At 41.1% G+C, this 24,249-nt stretch overlaps 1 protein-coding gene across 4 annotated transcripts in view; it reads right to left on the bottom strand.

Moving 5' to 3' along the window:
• tox2 (TOX high mobility group box family member 2) overlaps positions 1-24,249 on the bottom strand; it is a 113,120-nt gene that overhangs the window by 85,383 nt on the left and 3,488 nt on the right. For 3 of the 4 annotated variants that reach the window (XM_041958423.1, XM_041958407.1, XM_041958399.1), the window contains exon 1: positions 8,381-8,712. The exons of the other annotated variant lie outside the window; for it this stretch is intronic. In XM_041958423.1, coding sequence (XP_041814357.1) covers positions 8,381-8,473 — 93 coding nt within the window. In that variant the 5' untranslated portion in view covers positions 8,474-8,712. Of the gene's footprint in view, positions 1-8,380; positions 8,713-24,249 lie in introns of those variants that run through there. 4 annotated transcript variants of the gene reach the window in all.

The raw sequence follows: 24,249 nt of genomic DNA on the forward strand, positions 1-24,249 counted from the left end.
GGGTTCAGGAACAAAAACTATTCATTTGCATTTGCTTTTATATACATTTTACGCAGTGTCCCAACTTCTTTGGACTCGGAGTTGTAAAACATTCTTACTGTTCAGCACGACAGCAGTGGTTCTAGCTGTTGCTCCACAACAACTCGACAGCATTTCTGTGGTCTGTGTGCTCACACGTGTGCGCCTGTGTTTATTTATGCTGTGCGAGTGCAGACACGCCTGGATCTGCATGTGCGAGTGTGTGTCTACCTGTGAGAGAGTGTATGTCTCTGAGTGTGTGTGCTCAGTGGGCCCGTGGTCTCTGAGCATGGACCTGAACCCGCCATCTCCAGCTCTGTTTGCACAGGACATGCCTCAGGAAGCTAAGACAACTGTTCATGTTTGCCCATGTTGCGAACCTCTCTTAATACACCCGACAGCTGCATTCTTCCACACACAGACACTATGTTTATCAGTGTTTTTATACATCCATCCTATGGAATCTGTTGGATCACGCCATGCTCGACCTTTTCTGAGGACACACCCATCAGGAGTGGAGCCAAGGGATTGAAATGCCAACAAATCTCTGACAGGCAAATTCCCACCACCTCGTATATAATGTAAAACTTTACAACCTGTGCCTGGATCAGCTGTCAGTCGACCATTTAACACAAAAACCCTTCCATACAACAAGGACTGAGGGAACAGGGGAAGTGATGAAAGCCATCTCCAACAAAAGCTGATGATGAATTCCCAATCATTTGTTTTGACGGGTGATCTGCTGCATTCACAGACATACTTAAGCTTTAAAACACTGCTTCTCCCAATCCTGTGACATCCAAGGCAGATCTTATAGATCTTCAAGTCCACAACCTGTCAAAACTCACCCACCCTGACCTGTCAAGATGGCCAAAAATCTCCCTCCTCCTCCACCTCCTTCACTCCTTCCTCTCCTTAGTGTTTCATTTCCTGCTAATAGCCTAAACAGCAGTGTCACACCATTTCACGTGGAGCATGATAGATCATGATAGTACCAAAACATAGGCTGTAATATACCGTTCGCAGAGAGAGATGAAATGAAAAACAAATTGTCGGATGAACTGTGAGATCTCTGCAGAGTGGCGAGTGTGAAAGTCAGAGATGATGAGCTCCGTCTGTGCTTATGTGAAATGTTGATATGCTTTTCTCATACAATGAGCACGCTAATTTATGTACCAAAGCCTGCTTTACACAAATCTGCCAAGGCCAATAACTGCGCTCGTAATCTCCAGCATCTAGAATAAACACTTTGTGGTCTATTTGTTTAGAAATGAAATGAAGCAATTACTCTAATGAAGATCAGCTTTCTTGTTTGGGGAATAGCAACACAAATGTTTTGTCTTTGTTGCGACCTCGTTGGCGAGCCGATACCTTAATTGTCAAACAATAGCAGCAACAAAAATGTTACTTTATGGTAATTAAGGGCATGCAGTTCACAGTGGGGATGCTGAAACTGCTGCAAAAAAAGAGAGCTGCGCACTTCCTGACATGCAGTCTAAACCACATGCATGTGGATGATGCTAAATGTCAGCATCAAAAATAAGTTTGCTTGTTGCCCTTGGTGAAGCCAGGTTGCATAACAGACGTTCGCAGCACTTTGAGTGTTAACATTGACTTACTGTTATAATAAAAATCAGAGCCTACTATGGCACAACTTTGTGAGCTATTGTCCTGCTGCTAAGTATGTTTACCATTTTTATCTCTCCTGAAGCCTGTTATATAGCATTATTTTGGTCTAGATGCTTTAAAGAAACATCAAGGCCACATTCTGTGGATATCAAAGGGAAACACTGCGAAAAACGGTTGTTTTTTCATATTGCTGTGCTGATGGAAAGAAAATGAATCTGCTTTGAAATGCGACTGTAGCACAGTGAACTACACCCCTTCTCATCAGCAGACCGAGCGTGGAGCAGAGCACAGAAATGGTTAAATAAATCACATGAAGCAGATGCCTCTCTCTTTCTCTCTCTCTCTCTTACGCACACACACACACACACACACACACACACACACACACATTCATTAGTGAAATCCATCAATCAGCATTTCATGCAGTTTGGGTTTGAACCACACCAAATGCACTAAAACAATAAACGTCTGTCTTTCAAGTCGCTATCTGGACTGGAACACATCTGGTGGCAAGGCTCATTTTGGTTTCCACATCGCTGAATGACATTACAGACTCAATGGCGAGCTGAAAAATAAAGTACCCCTAAAAATCTCTCTCCATTTTCCCTCCGTCTGCAGCCCCTTCTCTCTCTCTCTCTCTCTTTACACACACCCCAAATCTACTTCCCCCTCCCTGCACTAACCGGCTAACCTCTCAAATGCTATTCCAGCACCCCATCCCCCAACCAATCAAGAAGTGAATATAAAACAGCACAAGGAAACTGGGCGGTGGGGCGGGGGGGTAGACAGACTGAGAGAGAGACAGACAGACAGGCTAGGCTATTGCTACCGAGGAACCAGTGGCCTCCTGAGGTGAAGACAGTTTAAAACGGCTTGAACTCTTTTACACAAGTCGAGGGGATGAAACACACACCTAACATCCAGCTGAGGAGCCAGGAGTCAAGCCCGACTGTAGTATTTGGGCTTCAAGGGGCAGTGACGATAATTAGGGTTAATGTGATTTAATGAGGGGCACGAGCTGGGCAGGGGCCGGGCTGCTTCGATTCGCAATCAACGTCAAAATTGGAATTACTCTGACATCTTGTGATGTGGCCGTGTTTCGCACCACGTTACAGTTTGCCATTCTTGTCAGCAAGCTTGAAAACCTGCTATCAGTCTCATCCTGAAAGCGGTCTGGTGATTTCTTATAATAGACCGACTTTCTGGCTGATAGATTGCGATGTGATGGCAGCATAGGAATGATTTGGATAGCAGTAGTATATCACAAAAGTATATTGGGAAGAGTTTTAAAAAATGCACTGTCATGACTGAATTCTTGGCAGTTAATACAATCAATCATCGACATAAATAGCCTGTTTCTATGGACCTAGGTGATTAAGTAGCTAACCAGGCAGGATAAACTATACTATCTATTTTCAGCCATACATGACTTATGACCCTCTTAACACCTCTAGTAGCTCTGAGTCACGTCTGGTCTAGATTATAAAGTACAGAGCAGAGCAACGGGAGTGCTGCAGAGTCTGGTTGAGGCTCTGTCACCTTCACTATCCTGTAGGTTAAACTGAAGTCCATGGTGGTAAATCCCTGTAATGGACAGTACTGTATCCTCTCGGCCTGTTCTCTAAACAGCCAATTTGCTGTCCTCAAATACCCCATGAAACCCCATGCAGGTGTAGCTGCAGAATAAAAACTACAGTAGCAGTAATGTGGTGGCACCAGTGTGGGTATTTTTCCTATGCTGTAAATATGCTGTAGCATAAGTGAATAAATTCAAAAAACGTTTCAAACAAGCAATCAAAAGCAAAGTCTTCATAAATGCAGCTTTCTCCCACTGTAATGGTCTGTGCACAGAACACAATCTAAGCCCCACTGCTCCGCAGAATAACACTGTAGCTACTTATCATTAACTCAAAGACACAATCAGCCCCAGGCGATCCGGCTTCCCTCCATAACCTTTTGACATTGCTGCTGGGAAGGTAAATGAGAGAAGAAGTTAGACACAAAGAGGGGGAGAGGCGGGGAGGCTGAAAGACTTGATTATGAATAGTGCCAGGAAGTGGTTAGACCAAAAAATAACTTCACAAAGTAGACTGTTTGAGAGGTTTTTAAATGCAAAAAAATGATGTTCATTTCATGACTCCATTTTATCTATTATTTACTTTGAGTTAACTGCCTGGAACTGCCCTACAACAACAAACTGGCCACTGAGTATTCCCAGTTCCAGCAGCTTTAGACTGCACTTTTCCCTCTGGTGTGCATTAGAGCCATGCATGGGTTAACTTTTTCCCAGTGAGAACGGTTGGGATATTGCAACTCGGACTGGCCAGTCAGCAGAATGTTATGAATGGGCACAATGAAAAACCCCAAGTCCACGCTGTCGACCCAAGAATGCTTGCCTCCATGTAATTAACTTCTCTCTGTGTACAGAATGAGGTACTGCTGGAATAACTCTTTCTTTTTCTGTTTCTATTACCGTCATGTTTTGAAGAGGAAAAAAAAAAACACACACACACATTCTGAGAATTCAACATGGAAAATATTTTCTCCTGTCCATACTTTGAAGTATCCCATGACTAATACAGTGATTTGGATAGTGGTGGAAATGGAACGGACCACTTGAAAAGGGGATGGTACGTGCTCTGCAAAAGCTGGCCTCGTTGCTCTTTTGGCGGACAAATGTCATCTGCTTATTGCTTGCGCTCACATAAAGATGTGCAACAAGGGATTACGGAGCGGATCGATGCATAAATGAGGGTTATCTTGTTAAACATATTTCATACATCTCGCCTCGAGGCACATTAGCAGTTAGGTATGCGCTGCGTACACACATGCATGCATGCAGTCCCTCACCCAATACTCAGACACAGCACTGCTTTGCTTAAGATATCACTTCTCTAAGTACTTGCACTGCAAGTGTGTATCAATAAAGTGTTTGTCCAACACTGCGGTGAAAACGGGTTCAGCATATATAAATAACATACAGTAACTTGGAACAGACTGCAACTATGTAAAGAATAACATCTGCAAACCATTGGATTATAAACCTACAGTATAACTACAGTATAATTACATGAGAGCCTCTCTCTTGGGCACCGTGCTGTTAGAGGGAAGAGGGATGAGGAGAAAGTGGAACAGCTACAGTAATCTATCCAACTTCATTTCACCGGAGTGATTCTGCCAGGGGGTATGCACAAGTCATAATGCATTTGACAAATAGTCTCCCGCTAAAACCGGCATTTGCGAAGAAGTGGCCTTCAGCGCTGGTATACACAGCTGAGTGTACGCTGAACAAACAAGCCTCCCACTCAGCGAGGAAAGATACAGAGAGGCTTCAAAAAGATTAGGAGAAATCTTGGGCGAAAAGTAAAGATGACTCACGGTGATTGTGCAAGTGCAGGACAATGCAAGTTGGATGGAGTTGAGAAGAGCAACAGAGCCGTGGGGTTCACAGCAAAATACAAATCGATGCTCCTCTCATGTGCTGTTCTTTGCATTGTTCTGAAATGTGGATGCACAGGTTGTTTTATCAGGGAATTTACAATGAAGTGTAGGGAAGCACAAAGGCGTTTTTGTCTTGCATTATTGCCGTACCTTTTTGTGTTTTTGTATTAAGTATGTTAGACTCAATCAACATTGTTACATGCTATATTTTGTTGATGTTTAATGTCTAAATGCAGAAAAAATGCCCAAATTCAAAGGTCAAGTGCATTCATAGATTTGTGGTATTGACTTATCCTGTCATTGTGATCCATGTTCCTGGCACGCATCAATCAATCATCCGTCCGGATGTGGCCAATCAGCTCGAACCAGTTTCACCTTACACATTCTTTACGTTCCTCTATTATTAACCCCTTCAGGTAGAAAACTACAGCTCCAAGCATATGCACACACACAAAAAAATTCTTACAAAGCAGTAGTCACTCTCAGAAATACACGTGTTTGAATTTACACCACTAGCACAACAATTGATGGGCTTTTATATATTCATAATCACACCTACTATTATGCTCACTTCCTGGTTGGTGTACAGTAATACATAAAGACACCAGTGAGTTCCACACCGGCTATTTCCTGCCTGTTTTAAGTGTAAATGATGGAAAATCAACACCTTCTAGGAGGTCTCAGTCGGGAGGGTTTGACACTTTTGAGCCTGCTCAGACCCTGTATGTGCACAGCACTTGCAACACAGAATAGAAATTATTTATCACTTGAGCTTGTGCTTGGGACAAAAATCCAGGCCATAGTTACTGCTACTAAAATCAGTGAAATCAGTCGTCTTTTCAATTTCCTGTGAAGTATAGTAACAAAAAGCATTCAAACCGTGCATGCAAAAGCCATAACTAACCACATAATGGCTGTGAAATTAAAAAAATAAATCATTTTTTTTATCATCTTTGCAAGCTTCCTGCTTAACACCTGCAGGTGATGTAGCATTGGACCGATGTGGCACTGCTAGCACAGCCGCTACTCCAGCAGGTCAACTCCATCCTGCTCCTGAAATGAAACTGCCATTAAGATGAACTATTGCCAAATCGTCATATAAAGCTCCTGTATCATTATTCAACAGTTATGTGTAGTAGCAGCGGCACAGCGCAGATAATATGTCACTCTACATCTTAGTCACAGCTGTTACTTTAGTAATGACAATGTTATGTGATTCTGTCCTTGAAACCCAAACCTGCTTCTTAGCGGGCCAACAACCTCCAGGCTCACTGAATCATGACAAGCAGTACAGTTGATTGTGTTAACACTACAAGACCTGAGACACGGCCTCGGTCAAAGAGCCAGGTCTCATTGTGATCTTAAATATACTGCAGCTACTGTATATATGCATATCATGTGTGTGAGACAGATCTTGCCATGCACACACACAAACACAGTGCGAACGTTGTTACATTATCACAAGGACAAAAAGATTACAAAAATCCTTCCATGTGAGAGCATTTTGCCAGTCCTCACTTTATTAACAGGCGAATTTAAGATGTGGTTTAAGGCGAACTTCACACTTAGGATCAGTTTATCTTGTAGTTAAAAGGTTGACGTCCATGTTACAGTAGCTTAGGGGTTAAGGAACGACCGTCGTTGATGTAAAGTACTCCTGCTGTAATTCAAGCCTCTCTGCAAGTGAGTGTGAGAGTGTGTGTCTGTGTGTGCAGCTGACTGCGTGTGCTGTTCATGTATACATACAGGTGCCTGCGTGTATGAACAGGGGAGATTAACAATTCAAATATTGTACTGCGCTATAATGTTTCACTTTGTCATCAGCAAATGTTAACTGCCCGCTGGCTTCCCTCCAGGTGCTAAGGCAAGCAGACCTATTCGAATGGCTGCGGGTATAATGCCTTCTTCTAGCTCAGCCAAATGTTGACACAAGTTTTACCTTGACCACATGAAGAAGAATACCAGCCTTGTTGCTTGTGATTTTTAATCTCGGATTAGTTGGCGGGTTTGTACATTTGTCATCTGTCTACATTCGAAAACCTTTGTCAGTAAAGCAAAGAGTCAGCACCGCCGTGGACCACATGGAAGAGTGGAGCAGTGAAAAAGTGATCTCTTTACAGTAGGCCTCGTGACATTCAACAGAAATATCAATAGCTGCATAAATCAGGAAGCCTCTCAATATTTATCTTTAAAAAAGGATGATAATGCAACCTGATTTAGTTGTGCTTTCTTTCAAACAGGAAAACTTGCTCCCACTTCAATATACAAAAAAAAGGGGGTTGGATAAAAGAGGTTTTAGTAATATTGGATACGATTTCGTGCGTAAAAACGCAACTTCTTCCCCGTGATATTCACACAAATGCTGATTAATAAAGTCCAATATTGCATCCTTTAGAATTTAACAAACACTTTGAGGTTTCTTATTATAAATCGCTGATGAATAATTAATTCCTAAAAACTTATCATGCGCGCACTGATGAGACCGAATGTATGCGCAAAAAGGTGTTGATATCCAAGCCTGTGAGAATACCGTACGTTTTCCATGGAAGCACTTTTCTCGAGCAGTGAGACCAAATGAGACAAATAAATATGCGGATTGGTCAGTCAGAAGCCGCACGACACCCAGTATACCTTAGAGCATCACAAAGAGCCCGGACTCACAGCATGCATCATTTAGACGCAATCTTGATAGTTGTTTATTGCACTAATTGTGCCTTGACCCAGGTGGGAACCTGTGCGCAGCAGATAAGATAGTGTTTCCGCACATAGCTCGAAAAGGTTTAAATTACACAGAGCACAGTCTGCTGGTTTACATGTATTTGGTTTTAAGGAGAAGGGGAAAAAAGCCGTCTTTTGTGTCCAGTTTGCTCACAGAGATCATCCGCCAGTGCTTCCAGCGCTGTGGAGCGAGCGGTGCGCTCCAACTCATCTCACAGGACAGGCACGGCACGGCGTCCCCACGCTTCCCATCCACACGAACACATTAGCCATTTCCAATTAAAGGCGAACAAGCGCGCGAGCTCAGAACAGGTGTGTCGCGTGGTCGACTTTTAAAGAGTCTGCACATCAGAGAGCACGAGAAAGTTCGGTGACAAGGCAGCTGATTCAGTCTAATTCATCCCGAGGGGAGTAGAAGTGCAGCACTTGCAACACTGAATTTCTCCCTCAGCCATCGCGCCAGATCATATGTGGCCATGCATGGGCCACCGTGTATATGTGCCAGCGTGCATCACCCCGCAGAGGGCTGCACGTCTGACCGACCAGAACATCGCAAAGCAGAGATAATTGTTACCTTGTTGGAGTGGTAATAGTCCAAACCGGAGTCAGTCGGTAACGTACATGAACCCACGCTTGCAGGGGGAGCTGGATAAAATCTGACGTCCATCTCAGAGTCCGCAAGACTGACGGCATGAAAGCGTAGCTCCAAAAAACCGGTGCGACTTCTCTCTCTCTCTCTCTCTCTCTCGCTCTCTCTCTCTCTCCTGCACACAAACACGCTCTCTCTCTCCCTCTCTTTTTCACTCGTGCGTTAAACGGAACAAAAAGTCGGAGAAGTAGTAGTAGAAGAAGAAGAGGACTCTCCAGTCGCTCACTCCTCACATCCGTCCTGCACTTACTTCAGCGCTAACTGGGCTTTCAGCGCGGTGATGCTCTGATATAACATCCCTGTAAAGTTCACTTGGAGAGAGGGGGGAAGAGAGGGGGGAGCTGCCCGTCTCACCGCACCGAGAACACAGAGCAACGCGTTCACTGAAGTTGTTTGTTAGTCGTAAAGATGCAGAATTGATCTTGTTTCTCCAAAAAAAAAAAAAAAAAAAAAAAAAAAACCCGCCCGTGCTCTGTTCCTGGTTTCCAGACGCGCTGCAGCTTTGTCATGCGGGAGCGCTCGGATACATCCATGAGATCCACAGAGCGACTGCTAGGCTGCGACCTCTACCGGCCAGAGGAGGAACAGGCCGGTGGGGGTGGAGATGAGTCCTCCCAAACTGGGGTCAAGTTCCCTCTCGGATGGCGGGATAGAGACAGTCTTTGCATTACAAACCGACCTCTATCTTAAGTTGACTCTGGTTAGAGTCCAATCAGTCAATTTAAAGATCTGTAAACACATAGTCGGTGTCACGCTTCTTCCCTGTAATCTAACTCTGACAGTGTCATCAAGACCACAACCAACTCCTAACGTAGTAATAGCTACTGAATCCCTGAAGGTGTCATGGAGGAAGTATTCAAATTCTTTGCTGCAGCAATACCACGCTTCAATAATTCTTGCAAATATTTGAAATTGCATGTAATTGTGTGGGAGTATTTGCAAAGTACATTTAAAGTATCAAAAGAAGACAGAAGTCACAGAAGTTTACTGTTGTAGTTGGTATTGAGGATATTTTATATGCTGACGAGTAGTTTAATTTATAACATAGCATCATGTTTTCTAGGCTGATCATGTGTTTTGCATGTAACGTTATTAACTGCAATGAATCAAGCAGCCTAACTATAGTTGCCAGATCAATGTAGTGGAGTAAAAAGTACAATATGGAAGTATTAAGTGGCCTAAAATGGAAATACTCAACTAAATTGTACTACAGTGCTTGAGAAAATGTATTTAGTAACATTCCAGCACTGGTCTACTAACAGATGGCAATTTCTGTTACTGCTATCTGCTAAAATTGTATGATTTACTTTAGCATCAAGCATCAAAAGTGAACAAAGATCCTGAATACAATTCTGAATGTCAAGATTAGGAAAATGTGTACAAACATATGCCTAAGAATGTAAAATATTTGTATGTAATACCAGGTTTAAGTGTTTCACTCCATGTAAAAATCATATAGCTTCAGTGTTGGAAAAATCACATAAATAATATATAAAGTCATATTGTACAATGTAGAACTTTATAATTTTTAAGATATTTAAGGTTCAAGCTCCTAACAGCTCCATTAGCTTTGCAGGATTGGGGTTTGAATATAATCCCGACAAGGAAATCGAACCCTAAATGCAAATAAACCTCCTCTGTCGTTGTTGTCGCATTTTGTTGTTATTTCTTTGTAATGTCACTGACTGGACTGTCATTGATGTCCAGCAGCTACATGCTGAATATCAGTGTGGACGCAGCCGAGAGTCAGTGAAGAATAACCCTGCAGAAAGCAGACAAGAAAAGACCGAATGGCAGTAAAATCACTTCCTGTTGGTGGCAACACGATAGGAGTTAATAGCAACAGGAGAAATATTAATTATGTTTCCATAAATGCATGAATTTGTGGGATTTTTTTTAAGATGCTACGTCCACGTGACTTCCTTCACTTTGATGCCACTAATTATATAATTTAATATTAGCATAATTTAGCTCATATAGTTCATGCTAAGCTATCATTTTTGGAAAACTCTGTTTCACCTGCTCGACTCCGCTACATCACTGCCTACAGCTGTTTTGGAAATGTACTCTTTTTTTCACTTTTCATTTCATCTTGATGCCTGTCTTCTAGCCAGTGGGCAGTTGAATACACACTGAGAACAGATAGACTTCTCCTGGTAGCCGAGATAATCTACATTGCTCCAGTGCTCCAGTTTTGACCCTTACACACACAGAGACACACACACACAAATCACATTTGCACACACCTGCACAAACGCAAAACATACTCACACAGCAGTCGGCACAACAGGATGTAAACACTGAACAATGTCCAACCAGAGCCCCAAATCGGTGCAGAGAGGGAAAAAAACAGCGCTCACGGCCAAATGTGTATCACACTGTTTTTAAGAATAGGGTGGAGTGGTGTTATGTGCCCACTCATGCGTGTAGGAAAGTGTCATTAATGTGTTTTTTCAAGGCAGAGCAAAATGTAAGTTACGTGTTCTGGCCAACGTGTGTATTTCTTGTCTTTCGGTGCTTCCGGTGCATGTGTGGGAGTTTTTGTACGAGTCTGAGTGTGTGCGTTTGTGTTAACCAAGCTGCTATTGTCATCCCAGTGGGTGACTGGTTGGCCCCCTCAGGACAGTGCCTATGTCCGTGCAGCTATTACGCAGCATGGTGGCTCTGGCCCTGGGGTGCGAGCCTGCTTTAATACCAGGCACAGATGGGTCACACTGTGGGCTCGCTGTTGCGGCCTGCCATCAGCTGCCAGCTCAGGCTGTCCTGACTCCAAGCTCATGAGGTTAACTATCGCAACGACGCATATTTCTCCTCATTCTGTGCCCTGCCCAGTCGCCACAATGAAGTTGTACGTTTCCACAGATGCGTCAAATCTGTACTTTTCATATGTATCATATCAGCGTTTCCGCAACAGTTCAGATTACCTGTGTGTTTACGAGCTGAGTTTCTCATCGGGAGGATAATGGCGTGGTGGTGGTGACACGACTGGCAAGCAGCAGACCGCTGTTTGACTGTGTTTCTTGAATCAGAGTGTTTTTAACAAGACGGCGGTACATTTTTCAGCTTTTTCAGTTTGTGGCAACAAAAGCAGGTATTTTTAGCCAAGTGCTTTTTGTGCCTGAATCTATCTAACCAGACATTAAACATTAACATTAAACTGAAAATTGAAATGTAAAGAAATGTTAAGTTTGAACTTAAAGAAGCATAAAGTTTCAGCACTTCTGTGGTTTGAATAAACGTACAATGGCAACATTTATTCTGGCCGTTGGGTTGCAGCACCTCCGTGTCACTGTCTGTCTTCAAAAAGTGTATTACTGTGGTTTATTAAAAAAGGGGGGGTGGAAGAAATTTAGTAAATGGAAACAAAAGAGGTTAAAGCCTTAGAAAAACATAAAGATTGAGACAGGGGATGGAATTAGTGGCTGGGTGGAGGGGTGAACAAAGTAGGGACTGGTAGACCGGTATCTAACATGTAAATAAAGGCAAGATGACAGGGAGAGAAAAGTCAAAGTCACACAAGCTTTAAAGATGTGTAACGTTCAAAAACTTCTTTCCAACGTAGGATGAAAATCACACCGTCTAGCATCTTCAAATACACTCAGAGCAATTAGCAGAAGAAACACTTTTTATTGCCTTGGTAAGAGCTCCTGCTAGCACCAGGAAATGAGAGGAAAATATAAAACAATATTTTCCATTAAGGGTTACGACCCTGCCAGTACTTAGATGATGTCAGCAGTACTGGTTTTATAGCTTCGTCTGAGCTTAAGTGATCTTGCTTTTTGAAAATTGATAAGTAATTTTTCTTTAGTAGAAAGATAAGTTCTAAAAGTGACTTTAAGCCCTCTAAAATGTTAGCTGCTGAAGCAAAGGAACTTAGTAATGTTCAGCAAAGCTTTGTGCTTTTCCAGGAGTAATTGGCTTTGTGCAGAAAAATGTCAGTTTAAGTGAAATTGGTGTAGAATTTCACTTTAAAACAAAGCATTTACAAAGCGTGGCACAGGACAAAGACAGAAATGTTCTCTTCCCTCTCTACTCTGCCCCCCAGATTTTTCCTCTAGCAAGTGAGCAATGAATTCTTCTTCCACATTTGCACTGATTACCACCAATGAGCGATAAACAACACCAAAGGAATGATTCCATCCTTTATCTCAAGACACAGTGTGACTGGGCTTCTGCTCACGTTCTGCCTTTGATTTTTTGTTTTGCATCATCATTGAGATGTGGGCTTAAAATGAATTTTGACGGATATAAAAGTCTTTATCAGATCTGATGTGGGCTGAAACAACATGTGCAGTTAAAGCGTTGCATAGGCACAAACCAATAACATGTTGCATTATATGTAATGTATACACATATACATTTTACATTTAAAGCTTCAAAATAGCATGCTAATGACAGTTTGCATGGTAATGTGACTGTCACTCACACTGATACATCATCTCCAGAGTCCTGAAGGTGCTCTAAATAATTCCAATACAAAAAAAATCCCATCACACTTTTAGCCTGTGTTATTAGAACAAGTGAATTACAGATAGAACCTTCTGATGATGATAGACAGAACTAAACAAGAGGCTACAGCTGTGCTAGCTGCTCTGAGGCTGTACTTAACACAGTGGTGCTTTGAGCTAAATGCGAACATCAGTATGCTAGCATGTTCACAATGATGCTGTCAACATGCTGATGTTTAGCAGGTATGATATTGATCCTGTTCACCATCTTAGTTTAGCATGACAGCATGCTAATATTTTCTAAGTAGCACAAAACAAAAAGTACAGCTGAGGCTGATGTCAGTTTTGCAAGTATGGACAAAGGTTGACATGCTGATGGTGCTGGAAGAAAAGTCAGTGTTTTTAGAATTAATGTTGAGGGGTACATGGACATGTGGGCCAAAGTTCATGGCAATCCATCCAATAGTTGCTGAGACTCACTCAAAACCACATGCCAACATCATGCTGGTGCTATAGAAAAGCGAGGAAACTTTAAATTCAGTCTGTACAGAATTTCACCTCAATCCATCGTGTAGTTGTTGAGATGTTTCAAACCTTATTTTCTGTTGGCATGACAGAAAATAAGGTTCTGCAATTCACTTGTTTGATAGAACACAAATACTTTTCAATTGAGTCGCACTTTGTTTTGATACACAAGTCAACCACAGAATTGTGAGGCACATGTTAAAGAGGTAGAACTTGGTTGGTCCTTCTTTTTGGAAGCACATAGAACCAAGTTTGAGAAGACTTTGACTTTAGAGATAGAACCTAGAACCTTTCTGACATTACATTAATACATAAAAAAAAGGAACCTGGGGGCCTCTGTAAGAAAAATCTTTAAAACTGTGTCGCATTCATGCAAGAACAATCCAAATTATTATCAAAAGCATAGAAAGGGAGAAAATAGATGTGTCCTTCAAAAAAATAACCTCCACACACTGTATTTCAGAGGTCCTGCTGTGGACTAATTCAGTGTTTCTTAAGTGGCTTCCTCCTCCTCCTCCTCCACACGAGAGAATACACATCAGCCTACTCTCTCATCTGTAACAAATAAGCAGAGTTATGCAAGTGTTATTTAATGTCACTATAATAAGACCCTCAGCTCCCCGCTAGTTATGGGAAGTGAAGCTGTCAAGGTGCAGTTTCATCAGACACTGCAGGACTTACATTGTTGGTCATTTTGCGTGAAATATTAATGCTCATTCTTTTGTGAAACAGGTCAAGGCTTTCAGGTTCAGAAAGTTTTAGAGGTCAAGCACTTCCTTTAATAACATCCGAGCAGCACGTGGCCATTTCTCACATGGACGTCGTACAAAGTTCTTTTCCTTTCAGCCCAAATTTAAAGCCCTAAATGTTGCTGCCTGTCTCTCTGATTTAATTTCGCACTAATGTAAATGCTGTAACAGCTTTGCCTTAGTCCACTGGTAGAAATTCCATATAAGGTTGTCCTGAGAAAAGCAAACAGCAAAGTAATGGTAAACAGGAAATAGTTCAATAGGTCCATTAAGCAGAGAGATGACTCATTAATGACCTTAATTTACACAGAAAAACACACAGTTTTCGCTGTATTACAAAGAAGCAGCGGATTTGCGGACAAAAATAAAACCCATGGAAACTGATTAAGCTGAAAAGACTCACCTTTGCTTTGATTTGTGTTCTGTGAATCACTTTGCGATAGAGCAGCTTGTAAAAACGCTTTGTAAATGCCTTTATAAATGATTCTGCCTTTGCCTTTGCTTCTCATACAATGAATTTCACTTTATGTCAATGTAAGCTCAATCAGACTGGTACTCAGGTGTTTAATTTTTCACTTTCACATTTCCGCTCGTCTCCAGGAACCTAAATGTGGTGAATAAAAAACCATTCAGCTCGGTGCGCTTGGCTGTTCTTCCTTAACCATGCACACCAAATGATTATTCTTATTTTGTTCAAAACTGCCGTGATCATACAATGAATTTAAATAGAGCTCTGGGAAAGTATTGAGAAGACAAACTGATGATGAATTGATGACATGGGTTTGGTGGAATACAATTCTGGGTTAACAAGGCATATGATGGCTCCAGACGCAACATCTAGACCAGGCATGTCCAAACTATTCCATAAAGGGCCGTGTGGCTGCAGGTTTTCGTTCCAACCAAGGAGGAGCACACCAGCTTAATTAGCTGAGCTCAGTCTTCAGCTGATAACTCAGTGATCCCTTGATGTTGATTGGCTGGCCTGGTGTGCTCCTCCTTGGTTGGAACGAAAACCTGCAGCCACACGGCCCTTTATGGAATAGTTTGGACATGCCTAATCTAGACTTTGTAGACACAACAAGTAGCCTCTTGCCTAAAACTGACACACTTGCCAAAGCTTTACAAAAGACCCCTTTCTTGTCTAGGGATATTTCAATGCAGTGTTACTGACCCCTAGTAAATTTTATTTGCACCCGATGAGATCATTTTTCTGCACATTCTTTCAGAGAGCTCCACTGCACATTAAAGATTTACTGTACATGAAAATCTGTGACTAACTTCAGGAAGCTGCAGACATTTCAAATGACAAAATGCAAGACTCAGAAACATTTCCTGGCATAGCATCAACCGAATTAAAATGTGCAAATGAACTCAAATGTATGACAGTTCCAGAATAACAACAATTACATGCCGAAGAATGCTTTGCAGAATTTGCACTTCTCTTTAGCAGAGTTTTGTATCTGTGTGAGGCCGTGGCAGGCGCACCACAAAGGGCTGTTCACTGATGAACCTTTGCTAACCTTTTCTAGCCACTGACCTTCAATAATGAGACTATGTTGTCTCTTGTTCCTTTGGACAATCGGCCATTGAAACAACTGCCATTCATTGAGTCCGCTCCACCCTCTGCGTGACCCTTTTCCATACTGGTAATTAGCTGCTGTTGCATTTCCACCAGATGCAAACCAACCGCATACAATATTTACTATTCATATACAGATGTATGACATTTTATTAAATTAGACATTTGTTACACCATTTCCATGTGAAGTATACGTACGACTGGTGGGCTACAGCATTTTACAATTTTTGACTTTTACATGAAATAGCTGCAAAAGTGAGGGGAAGCAATGTAAATCTGCTTGTTTTTATTTGATGCGAGACAATTAGAAAATGTGTATTTTTAGCCTTTAGACTTGCTAGAAAATGTTATTTTAACTTGCGTTTTCACAGCCCCATCATCTCCTCATCCTCCCATTCCACTCCTGAATAAACCCTCCTCTTCATCATCCTCTCATTCCCGACCTTCTACTTATGTTGCACATGAGAAATGAGAGGGGGATGGGAGGGAAGATGAATGAAACAGGGAGTGGGGAATGAAAGGGAAGGGGGGGAGAGAAGAGAGCAAGATTGGGAAAAATGCCCTTTGACTGGATTTAAAAGTCTGTGGCATTTCATTTTCAGAGAGAGGGGAGCTTCATCTCCTTCAGATCCTTTAAGGGCCAACCTAATTGATTAATGTTTCCATCTCATTGGAAAGAGGAGGGGGGGCATTTGAAGCTTAACTGGAGCCTTTCGCATTCCCAAGTCTTGAAACAGAACCACCACAGAGAGAGATGATGACAGAATGAAAGACAGAGTGATGAAACAAAAGTCTAAAATTCCAGTAGATGAGTGAAATATGTTGAAGGTCGAAATCGTTCTAACATGGAGGAATGGAGCTGTGTCTCACCCGCTATTATGAGATCTCCCTGTAATGAAATAATGTACATGGTTTTAGCAGTGAGGTATTCAGTTTTCAAAGAGGCTGTTTAGGTTTCTGCACCTGTCTCAGGGAACCAGTGCAGGCACTTAATGTGATTGGGAAATCTAATGTAAGGAAATCCATTGAACACATTCCCTTTCCATTGAAAGTGAAGTGGAAAAAAATGCCAGTGACATTAAATCTGTGGTTGAAAGGGAAAATATATATTTATATCTTGATAATTTACTGCTTTGAACAGGTGATGCCTTCCCCCGATAACAAAGTATTTAATTTTTTGATTCATGATACATGATACATAAGGTCTTACACTAATTTCAAGCTTTGCACGCCCTAGACTTCAGGTCACAAGAGCACAAAGCTGATCATGGCTGAATAGAGGTGATGGAAATTAATGAGAGGAGAAACTGACATCATAGCTCTGCATGCTCAGGTGTAAGCTAATCAGCCTAGCGTGGATAGAAATCTCAAAAATCACTTACTGAGTATCTAGCGTGATTGCTTGCCCTTTGCATGCTTTTGACAGCAACATGGAAATATTTATATATCGAAGACTGTGTGGATGTTTCCTATCATGCAACAAAACCAACGGAGAGAAGCTAAAACAGTAGTGACCTTTCCCCAACATGGTATACTAAATATGAAAGGTCAGCTTGCATGGTGGGGGAGGGTGGCACTGAAGAGTAGCACAGAGCAGGCACAGACAAAATACTGTAATATGTATCAGGCAGATCCCTGCGCTGCCTTCAGAGGTCATTTGAATGTGAAGGGTGTCGAGGCAAGAGGGAAGAAAAGACGCATGGTTCAATCTCTCATTGATATCCTTCTGCTGCTGTTGAACTCGAGACGCGCTGCTCTGCAGCTTGTTGGACATTTTTATAAACCTTATTAATCCTGCAGCTCTTAAAGCTGCATTTAACAACTGCTCTGCTTCCTCAGTCAAAAAATACTGTAATTTAATATGATTGTTGTTTATTTGTTAACGATAAAATAGGAAAGTGCTAAATACCAGCCATGCAAATGAATTCTATTCACTATAATTAAGGCTCTGTTTTATAATTCAAATGTCTTCCGAAACTGGAGACAACTATTTAGCTGCCAATCAGTCCGCTCATTGCTGAAAGCGTTCACTAACAAGACAAAAATTAACACCTTGTGCATTTAGCTGTTGTTCTCTCACAATGAGTAATTTGCAGCCTTCTTAATATCTGACTTTAATGTTAATATATCTTTGAGTGAAAATCAACCACTGTGGCTGTAGTCTCATATTCAGCATGTTCTGATATAACACACACAGAACAGAGATTTGCATTTCTGTGAACAAAAAAACACAAAGATTGCCTACCGGCTCGGACTGAGTGAAACATTCGTATTTTGATTAGATTGCTTTAAAATTGAGTTTGATCTTAAAAAACGGCACAGTCTTTAATTTCATCTTGGTATTATCTGCGAGAACACTGCTTTCAAACCCGGATCCCATAACATGAATCTGATCCTAATCCATTAAATTAATTGCAACATTTACATGTTTGAAAAGAGAGAAACGGTTCTGAGAAATGGCAAGTTTCCACACATACTGACACACTGCGTCAAATTACACAGCATTCAAATTACCAACTCAGGTTTTTTATATACCTGCACCACACTCTGAAATGTAATATGCCAGATCACTATTGACAAGCCTTTTAATATACTAATGACATTGGCAGTGTGACTTATATCCAAGTATTAATTTCCTCTCTGTGTGGAGGAAGCCTAAACATAGACACTTATCTCAAAGTACCAACCTATGGCTAAAGCTACAGCTCCAAAGGAGTCCAGACTTCCCTGAGTCACTCTTGAGATGTGTAACAATTCAGGAGTCCACCTTTGTGGGCTGCATCTTTCAGAAGACCGGAGGGTCAGATTAAACCTGCACCTCCTCCTCAAATAAGATGGTTAGCATCACGGCGATTAAAGCCAGTCATGCATTCAGGTGGTTCATGTCAACTTTAAAAATCAAATAGCTGCAAGTTTATCACTTGGATGCAGCTTTCCAAAAGATGACAATGTGTAAATAGCAGCGGCAGACTGGGGGAAAGTTTCAGGATACCTGAGTTTACAGCTGAAGCTGTGATGTTTCACGAGCACATTATAGACTACTGGCGAATACTGCAGCAGATGAACCGTAAATAACTTCAGTGTAATATATACTATAACGGTATGTGATGAACATCATGTCCAGGCTGCTCTGCAAGAACAATGGTGTTTATGCCTGGTTTCCATTATTTACATCCTGCTGGGGCGTTTTCATTGGTCTAACTCATGTGATGTATGATAGCCATCTGAACCAAAAACCTTGTAAATACCCCGTAGTCATATGGCAAGGGTCATCTGAACAAGCTGCAAAACTTAATGGTCCACAAAGGATTCTATTGGATGGTGAAGGCTGCGGAGGATAAACTAGCTGTATCTTCCAAATCTGATGAAAACAGAGCTGCCGTTTTTGTTCAAATGTGGAGCCTTTCAAACAGGACGGGCCTCGTTGCCCATTGTTGCATATCTGGTCTAGAAATGCAGACTGCGGAGGATCCGAATCCAACTTTGGTGGTTGTTTCATAGTTTCCACCACAACAAATGGCAGCCTACAGGAAGCAAAGAACTCAGTAGTTTCCTGCCTTACACTATCTCTATGCCCACACTTACGATTTTGTTGAATATGGGCTTTTACAGTGATTTGGAAAAGATTGTTGATGCACAGATGTGAGAGGAGGTGCAGCCGTGGCCATGGATGGACAGACTGTATGGTGTTTATTTTGACGGTCAGCTAATCCAACATTATACTAAAACTCCATAATTACAGGAAAACAGGCACTGCTGTACCTCTCACTGCACTGTACACAACATATATTCAATTTGCCAGTGTGACTGAATTTTAACGCTCTGAAATACCATTTGAAATGCACTGATGTTCAATAGGGCTTGGTAACTTGCTTTCATAAGCAGACAGGCCATCTGGAGTGCCTGGAGTTTTCCCGGTGGCTAGCCGACCTGTGGGGCAGGCGGCGAGCCAAACAAGGCTGATACAAAAAGATTTTAAAATGTCTGGTCTGACAGCTAGAGGGGCAGAGGCGGGCGGCTGAAATATGAGGAGAAAAAAATGAGACGTACAGTGTGAAGTAAGAGCCAATTAAATGCTACAAGATTATTTATTTATATGGACTGGACTAGCTTGCACAAGAACTACAATTGGTGCAGTTGGTATTAGTTCTGTTAACATCAACTTCCTGTTTGGCACATGAGCATTCACACTTAATGCAGCGAAATGGCAGAGTTCACCGCACACAAAGCATCCAACAAGCTGGTAAATACGACCAAATTAAAATATAATAATGATGACAAAGAAAGTCTTTAAAGCAAAAACAGGCAATTGCACTATTTGTAGTTTTGTGAATTAATGCTGATGTTTTGCTGTATGTCTGTACTGTGAGGATGAAGGTGGTGCAGTGCAGCGTCTGTCTGCCCAAATATCATATACAGTGCAAGGGTATTACTTTTCTATATGACATGAACTCATCTGATTCTGTTTTAATCTAAGAATATGGTGTGCTTGAGTTTTAAAGTTGCATTAATTGTTTTATTTTTGTTTTATTTTTGTTTTTTTTTTGTTCTTTTTTGGCCACTTGGGGGCAGAAGAACTCCTCAACTGGATGAGCAACACTCACATACTCCTGACATAATATCACTTTATAAAGCTGGTGTGGCTAATGTGTTAGCATTGAGTTGCCTGAACTTAATCTTAGAGTTGATGTTTTCTGGATTTAAGAATTTTGAGTCCAAAGCAAACGAAGACACAAACTTTTGCTGACTGAATTTTGACCTTCCTAGCATTGTCGACAGAACGGGAAAACCTCCCACGATTCCGACTTGGGAGTACTCACACATTATTCCATAATGTTTACCCTGCTGTAGCCTTGTAGTCACCTCTTTCAATTAGCCTAGATCAGCCAAGATAAACATCTGCATTATTATGTAGTTGCAGCGGTTTGTTTACAAGTGAAACCACATAGAAACAAATAGTGAATGGCTTCCTTTGAAGTGGCTGAATCAATTTTTTTAGTGTCGATACGGGACTTTTTCATAACTGCCAGCGATGGTTTTGCAGCCATGTTGTCACAGGGTCATTGAGACTTCCATAGTTCTTTTCACCAGACGAGAAATATCTTCGCTATGGAAAATCCCAGATAACCCATGTCAGGATTACAACTAGTAGGTGAGTGTAAAATGATATTCCGGTTCCTTGTAATTATGGCCTGAGCTGTGTGACACGGCACACCTCCTAGTTCTTATCTGCATTTATCACATTAACATCTCAAGATTAACTTCTTCCTGGTCGACTTTATCCAAGTATCTTTCAGCCCTCCACAAAGCATTCCTCTTACTGCTCCTCGGGGTGAATGCCTTTGGGTTATGTAATACTGGGGCAACATTCCAACCACTCATCCAGAAGCATTCACAATGACAGGTTTATCTTGACTACATCACAGTCTGCTCCCAGTGAAGGTGGTGCTTTTTGTGTTTTTTTTTTTTTTTTTGGAAAATAACATTTTTACAAATCATTAGGCAAAATTCAGCAGACAGCTCTCATTTCCTTAATCTCTCCCTGTAGTTCTGTGAATGACAAATGAACAAGCAGCCATCCAGCTCCACTGTCATCAAAGGACTTTTCATTCCTTGTGTGGTGACTTGGAAAACATTAATTATGAATATCTGAAATAAAGAATATCTTCATTTCTTTTCTCCCTGCATCTCATCTGTGACAGGAAACATGTGCAACTGCACTGCATCACATTAATTGTGGTTAAAAAAAAGAAAAAAAAAGAAAAGAGATTTGTGGAGACACCATCCACTTTAGAGAAACTAATCTCATGCATGATAATCGAGGACACTTTCTCACAGATTCTCTGCAAGCAATTTCCATCTGCACAAAAGATGTATCTTGGATTTTAGATAAGTGAAAAGAGGAGAGGATCTACAGATTTATACCATCTTGTAAAGTTACATAAGCCACTCTAGGCTCATGACATACTTAAATAAGCAAAGGTTATGTAACAGCTCTATAACTGCACTTTACCATTGAGTAGCAAAGCAAATTAAGTAGGTGCACAGGAATTTACAAGTGAAGCAAAACATTGTACCAGATTCCTGCTTTTGTTCTCTGTGTGCATTAAGCCGTGTTTTCACATAAAAATAAAGGTTCAGCTGTAAAGTATTTCCTCCACTGCTGGTGACTCACAGGAAGTTAAAGGGAAAAGTGAAAAATAAGTCAGAGCTGTACAAACGCTAAGCACGCACGCACTCACACACACACACACACAGTGTTTCTGTTCCTGAACAGAAACACACACACACTGTGCAGAGTGTGTGTGTGTGTGAGAGAGGGAGAGAGAGAGAGAGAGAGAGAGACAGACAGATGCAACTGCCTGTGTTGCGTACCCATCTATTAAAAGAGAAAGGGGTGTGGTTGTGAGAGCTGGGAGAAGTTATTTATCACTATTCTGTGTAACTGTGCTCCCTTATAAATTCAGAATAGCTGCTGTTATGAGTAAAGCCTTTCATGGAGTCATTAATATTTGACAGAAAACATGGCTTTTTTATCAGAAGAACATTTTACCATTTCTTTTCTCTGCTCTTGATGTGAGCCTTGTGTCACAGTGCAATTACAGGGTTTTGCTTTTATCTCGCTTGGTTCTATCGCTGAATCAGCCACACACCTCCATGTATCCCATCCTCCCCATCTGAGATCAGGAATTAACATTTCTTCTTGTCTTTAAAGACAGAGCATTTAGTCCTCCCCTTTGATCTTAAATTCCATCTGCCTCAGTCACCCTCCTCCTCAATCATAAATGTTTCCTTAACCTCTCTAATCACAACATTTACCAGCGCAGCTCAATTATTTCCAACATCTGCATCGTTTTGGTTCATTCTTCACTGTCGTGTCACTTCATGTAATCCTGCTCGCACTCAACGGATATTGAGGTAGCACTGAAAAACAGACGCAATCAAGTGAATAACGGCTGTATGGGACATCGGTTCCTCGTGTTGTTAAAAAATGTGAACGAGCTGATCTGTTTACTGCGGTGTGTTCACACTGCCTCTATAAAAAGTAATGGCTAGATCGCAGACTTTTATTTGGACGAAGTCAGGGGCCGGATCAAGGGATGTTAAGCCTGTTACGTATCTTATACACTTTTATATAGACACTATTCGCAGCATCAGAACCGAAATGATTTGTTGATAAATTGATTTGTCAATTGATGAAAAAAAAAAAAAAATTATAACGTTGCCGTTGTTTCAGTCATTTTTTTGAACAAAAAACGACTGAAATATTTAATATTTTCTGGCGTGAGCTTCCCTAATGTGAGGATGTGCTGCTTTTTGTCACATAAAGTATGAGAGTAAACTTCTAAGCTCTGGTCTGATGGTTGGACAAAACAAGGAATTTGAAGAAAAGGATTTTCAATAAGCCAATTTATGCCTATTATATAATATAGCTTCCCCTGGGATCTGGGAAACTATATTATAGTAGGCTTTTTCCCATTTCTCTCACATTCTATAGTCTGAAAGTTTAACTGATTAATTGAGAAAATGAACACATTAATTGAGAATCAACATCTTAAGTTGCATCCCTACTATATATAAATGCGTCATGCTTGTATAATTAAAACCAAAAAAGTCCCCTACCCTCTATTCTCCTGCTTCTTCCCACTTAACCAACAACAGTCACAGCACAGAAAACATCAGGAACAGGTTCACAGTGACTTTTTGGACAAGGTCTGCTTGAGTTTCTCTTTGAATTACATCAATATATCTTTATCATTGCTTCAATGCGGCCAGTATCTTAATCTATAAATGGCCCTTTATAATGGCTGTATGCTCATCAGCAGGTTAATTCCAACAGGCTAAATATCTACTAAAAGTGCAATATGTGTAATGGTGTTCTCATTTAGTCCACAAAGGCACATTAACTGTAAAGTACCTCACTTTTATGTCTTTTATGTTTTTGTATAAATCAAATAGTAATTCTTGTGTTTAATTACAAAGCAAGCACATGGTTCAGAACGCACATTAAGTGTAATATTAAGAGGGCATTTATGTAAGTATACAGTAGACAGTATACAGCATCCATTTGTGTATTTATGTAAGTACTGAATCTATGAAGTTCTTGAACTTAGAGCGTGAGAGACCTCTGACACCAGCATTTATCAGGAAAAACCATGTGTGCAGTTATTAATGAACCCATAAAGCTGTCATGTTTTAATTAGAGTTAGGATATTAAATCGTGCCATCAAAGATATTCGTACAGGAACAGAGTACCTAGTTTTTGCTGATGACTTTTTAAGAAAAAATGTCCATGTTGTAAAGGAAAAGGCTCTCGTGCTAAATGAAACCTAATTAAATCAATGACATGATTTAAACAGGCCACCTTTGCGGTTACATTTCTTGTTTTTTGAACAATATTAATCAATCAATCATTCCGCAATTTGTTGTCCGGTAGCAAACACTATCGACACAGTCTATCAGCAGTTTAACTAACATTGTTACAGTTAAGAT

Source organism: Chelmon rostratus, chromosome 2 (genome assembly GCF_017976325.1).
Source record: "Chelmon rostratus isolate fCheRos1 chromosome 2, fCheRos1.pri, whole genome shotgun sequence".
NCBI classification, from domain to species: Eukaryota; Metazoa; Chordata; class Actinopteri; order Chaetodontiformes; family Chaetodontidae; genus Chelmon; species Chelmon rostratus.